Source organism: Carlito syrichta, unplaced genomic scaffold (assembly GCF_000164805.1).
Source record: "Carlito syrichta isolate Samal-C Ts95f unplaced genomic scaffold, Tarsius_syrichta-2.0.1 Scaffold311129, whole genome shotgun sequence".
Taxonomy (NCBI): domain Eukaryota; kingdom Metazoa; phylum Chordata; class Mammalia; order Primates; family Tarsiidae; genus Carlito; species Carlito syrichta.
In genome coordinates, this window is record NW_007255225.1 from 247,851 (window position 1) to 253,214 (window position 5,364).

General features: G+C 43.6%; 1 protein-coding gene across 1 annotated transcript in view; it reads left to right on the forward strand.

Annotated features, from left to right (window-relative positions):
- The window catches only part of LOC103271036 (aldehyde oxidase 2), a 95,318-nt gene that overhangs the window by 54,267 nt on the left and 35,687 nt on the right, over positions 1 to 5,364 (forward strand). The window contains exon 23 of the mRNA XM_021717798.1: positions 3,652 to 3,739. Within this exon, the coding sequence (XP_021573473.1) occupies positions 3,652 to 3,739 (88 nt within the window). The remainder of the gene's footprint in view (positions 1 to 3,651; positions 3,740 to 5,364) is intronic.

Sequence of the window (5,364 nt, forward strand, 5' to 3'; positions counted from 1 at the left end):
CCTGCTGGGCTCCAGCAATCCTTCCGCCTCAGCCTTCCGAGTAGCCGGAATTACAGGCACTTGCCACCACGCCCGGCTAATGTTTTGATTTTATTGTAGAGATGAGGTCTCACCTGCCCAGGCGGGTCTCGAACCTGCGGGCTCAGGCAATCTATTCACCTCAGCCTCCCGAAGGCACGGGATTACAGGCTGAGCCACTGAGCCCGGCTAGACCATGTTTCCTTAAGCTTGAGTAGGTGAATCTTTTCTTTTTCTCTCTCTTTCTAATTTACTTTCTAAATAAACTATATTATCTCATCTAAAAATAAAAAAAAAATGTAGATATGAAAGGAGACCCAAAAACCTGGAATGTATTTATTTAAAAATTGTATATTTATTCTTGCATGTTTAGACCTCAGTCACCTTCAAAGTATTCTTTGTTTGATGCTATACACCTACTGTGATGCTTTTTCCACAACACAAAAATATTTTTGAACTTGTCAATTTGGGTGTCTTTTAGTGCTTCTGCTGTTTTTTATTTTACCTCTTCCACATAGGCAAAATATTTCCTTTTGAGAACTTTTTCCACAGGAAAACAAAAAAAAAAGACACTTGGAGCGAGATCAGGTGAATAAGGAAGATGGGGCATGAGAGTCATGCTGGTTTTTTTGTCCAAAACTGCTGAACACTCTGTGAGGCCTGAGAAGGTGCACTCATCATGAGATAGGCAAAACGCACTGAAAGAATCTCCCAAAAAAATTCACTGAGGCAGAACGCAGCCTCTCACAACAACACTAGCTGGTACACTGATGCTGATGGGTTCTTGGAACACTTACCTAGTGGGGGAAGTCTGTACTACAAGGGGTCTGCCCTCCAAAAGATAATTTGGGGTTTTTTGGGGTCCCCCTCATACCTACCCTCCCACCCTTCCGGTTATTGCAGAAGTTAAATGCACACAGGACTTTGAATAGCTGATATACTATAAAAGGAACCGGCATAGTTGAATACCTCCAGGGTGGGGGCCGCCATTCCCCCAGGAGCTCCAGGGAAGGGAACCTGCTGGGGGTGGGGCTGGTCACTGCCAAGTAGAATGAGGAGGGAGGCTGCACTCAGACTTTTCCTTCCTCCTCTCAGCCCCAGGGTGGAATGAGGAAAGAAGTCTGTCTTTTCTCTTCCTCCCCGCACCTGGAAAAGGCCTTGTCAACATTGACCCAGTGCATATGACTCACCCTCCAAGAGCACTCCCAGGCCAACTTCCTTTGCTGTCCCTGCCTCAGCATTCTTGTTTAATGGGTGCTGGCTTGTCTGTTGCTCGCTTGTTTTCTACGGCTGTTTCTTAAGTGTGTTGTCAGAGCCCCACCTGGCCTGCAAAGTTCAAGGTCCTGCTTCCTCTGCCAGCTTTTGTGTAGTTCAGAACTGGGTTCTGACACACTTAGATTTGTGTCTCAGTCCTCAATGAGAAGTGGGAAAAAGCAGGATCTGAATCCTGACTCCAGTTCTTTTCATGAGTCAGGAGTCCCCAACCCCGGGGGCCACAGACCAGTTAGGCCTGTTAAGAACTGGGCCACACAGCAGGAGGTGAGCAGTGGGCAAGCAGCGCTGGCCTTCTGTCAGATCAATGGCAGCAACAGATTCTTATATGAACGCGAACCCTATTGTGAACTGCACATGTGAGGGATCTAGAAATAGATCACAATAAATGTCATGCACTTGAATCACAATAAATGCACAATTAATGTAATGCACTTGAATCATCCCAAAACCATTCCTGCCCCCCATCTATGGAAAAATTGTCTTCCCTGAAACTGGTCCCCAACACCAGAAAGGCTGGGGACCACTGCCATAAGTTACTTCTCTCTAACCACACCCACCAGGGACCCAGCATGGAATAATCAGTCCACTGCATTTCCACCAGGTATTGTGCCTTTAAGACTTTTCAAACATAACTGTCTTACTGGGCCTGGTGGCTCACGCCAATAATCCCAACATTTTGGGCGGCTTAGGCAGGAGGATTACTTGAAGCCCTGTGTGCGAGACCAGCTTGTGCAACATATCAAGACCCATCTCTACAAAAAAAAATTTAATTTTTAAAATTAACCAGGTGTGGCAGTGCACACTTGTGGTTCCAGCTACTTAAGAGGTTGAGGTGAGAGGATCAATTGAGCCCAGGAGTTCAAGGTTACAGTAAGCTATGATCACACCACTATATGATGGATAAATGTCCAGTGGGTAGATGGACAGCCTGGGCAACAAGGAAAGGTCCTGTCTCAAAAAAATAAAATAAAGTAAAGTAAATACTAGGCTGTCCCATACTGACCCAGGCATCCATATATTTTATAACTTCCTCATTAGTTCCACTGTGCTGCCAAGTGTGAGAGCCAGAGCCTGGGACACAACCCTGCCTTGGCACACAACTGCCATGCATTAAACAATCCCACACTATCTTTTTTTTTTTTGAGTCAGAGTGTCACTGTGTTGCCCAGACTAGAGTACAGCAGCACGCTCACGGCCACTGCAGCCTCGACCTGCTGGGCTCAAGAGATCCTTCTGCCTCAGTCCTCCAAGTAGCTGGGACTATAAGTGTATACCACCACACCTGGCTAATTTTTTTATTTATTGTAGAGCCAAAGTTTCACCAAGATGCCCAATCTGGTCTCAAACCCCTCGGCTCAGGCAAACCTCTCTCCTCTGCCACCCAAAGTGCTGGGATTATAAGCATGAGCCACCATGCTTGGCACCAAACTTTCTTATAGGAAGAGATGCCTGATGTTGTAAAAATCCCTGCCTCCCATCCCAGCCCCACTGAATCAGAATTACCAGGAGATGGACCTGGAAACTGTACGTTTAACTGATGTTCCAGGTGCCCTTGCCATTAAAGAAGACCAGGAAACCCTGTACTAGAAAAGCAGGTTTCAGCATGTTCCTGAAGACACCTGAGAAAAATACATCCTAGGATCCCTTCCCAACCTATTGACCCAAAACCCTAGTACAAGGACCTAAGAGTATGCATTTCACCAACACTCCAGATGATTCTTCCATACTCCAAAGTCTAAGAGCCTTTGTCCTAGAGTTGCAGCAAATCAAATGCTCCTCCCTACCCCGGAGCCCAATGTGGCCAACCCAGTAGCACTCACGGGTGACAATGAAGAGGTCAACCCAGACATCCTAGTAGGAGTGTCTGGCCTTGGGTTTGTAGTAGTGTTGTTAAGTTTGCATTTATCTGTTCACAGTTTTTCTCCTTTGTAACTTGTGGTGGAGATAATGCAAAATGGCTGGATCTGGGTGAAGATCAAATTTGAAGCCATTAGAATACAGCTTAGCAGCATGTGACATTCACACTTTCAGCTAGCTCTCCAACCATTGATTGATAGACCACAGAGACAATAACCAGTTAGTCACACATCAATACACATCAGTGCCTAACACATTGCATGCTGTTAATCAACTCTGTATGGGATGGATGGGTGGGTGGATGAATGAATGAAAGAATGCTTGGCTAAATGGGTGGAAGGGTGGATGGTGGATGGGTGGGTAGATAGGTGGATAGATTGATGGATAGGTAGGTTCTTAACTGAGGGATGTATAAATAGGTGAGTGGATAGATAGATGAGTAGACAGATGGGTGGATGGGATAGGTGGAGAATCTGACTAACTGAGATCTGTCTTCCTTAGAACTGGACATCCCATTCGTCTTGTTCTTGATCGTGAAGATGATATGTTAATAACTGGGGGAAGACACCCATTATTTGGAAAATATAAAGTGAGTATTGAAGATGAACTTATTAAAATACCTCATTTTACTTGGTTCTGTTCTTTTCTATTATTTTGATTTTGCTATGTTCTAAAACCAAATAATCTTAGCATCTAAAATATTAAATGAGAATGCTGCATATTTGCATACTTATAAGGAATTTTATGAGGAACTTTTAACAAATCTAGTGTATAATTTTGAATAAGTTTAACGATAAGAATATAATTTCAAGTAATGATAAAAACACTGCTTGAAGGAGCAAAGATTTGCATTAGTGGATCCTCAAAAACAAAATAAAAACTGAAAGAATCTACAAACAATGTTACACCAAAACTTCTTGACTACAAAAATATTATTTTGAACCAGGCATGGTGACTCACACCTATAATCCCAGCACTTTGGGAGGCTGAGGATTGCTTCAGCACAAAAGTTCAAAACCAGCCTGGGAAACATAGTGAGACCTTGTCTCCACAAAAAACAATAATAATAATAATAATAAATTCATTGGTTTTGATGGTTTGTGCCTGTAGTCCCAGCTACTCAGGAAGCTGAAGTGGAAGGATCACCTGAACCCAAGAGTTTGAGGCTACAGTGAGCCATGATCGTGCCACTGCACTCCAGCCTGAGTGACAGAGAGAGCCCCTGACTCAAAATTAAATAAATAAATAAATTATTTTGCAGTAGAAATATTTGGAAACAACTTGACCATTTTAACTGCAAGATCATTTTTACAAGTGTTTCCACCAAGTGGTTATGAAGTGTCACAAAAACTCTTTGCAGATAGGAAAAAAGAATCTACTAACTACTAAATTTTAAATTATTTCAAACCACGTTCATTGCATTTTGATGCAACTATAGCATAAACACTATTAAAAATACTTGCTGCCATCTGGTTGACTACTTTTGAAATTTGTGACTGAGTTGTTAGGTTAATCCTAATGTAACACAAAGGTGTCGAAAGTGCTTTCTGTGGGAATTGTTGTGGCACACACAGAGACTTCCTATCTAATTTGTCATTGCCTTTGATTATTAAGTTATTACCCTTCCTGTATTACTAAAGCCACAGCTTTCCATACCACGGCACGATTGTGTTTCTTCCATTGGCGTTACTAATCTTTATAATTAGAGAGGAAGGAACTACACTTGGCCACTAAGCTGTTTGTTTGCCTTCAAATGCACAGAAATTAACAGTCACTGCTATTATTATCTCCTAGAACCAAGCAGTGCAGAGGCACACTGCTGAGATTGAGGCGGGTGCTGTTGTTAAGGTGGTTGCTGCAGTCACACCTATAATCCCAGCACCTTGGGAGTTCCAGATCAGCCTGGGCAACATAGCAAGATCCCATTCCGACAAAAAATTTAAAAACTAGCCAGGTGTGGTGGCATGTACCTATAGTCTCAGTTACTTGGGACTGAGGCAAGAGATCACTCAAGACCAAGAGTCTGAGGCTGCAGTGAGCCATGATCTTGCCACTATGCTCCAGCCTAGGTGACAGAGTAAGACCCTGTCTCTAAAAAATAAAAAGCCAGGCTCGGTGGCTCAACCTGTAATCCCGTGCCTTTGGGAGGCTGAGGTAAGTGGATTGCCTGAGCCTGCAGGTTCGAGACCCACCTGGGCAGCGAGACCTCATCTC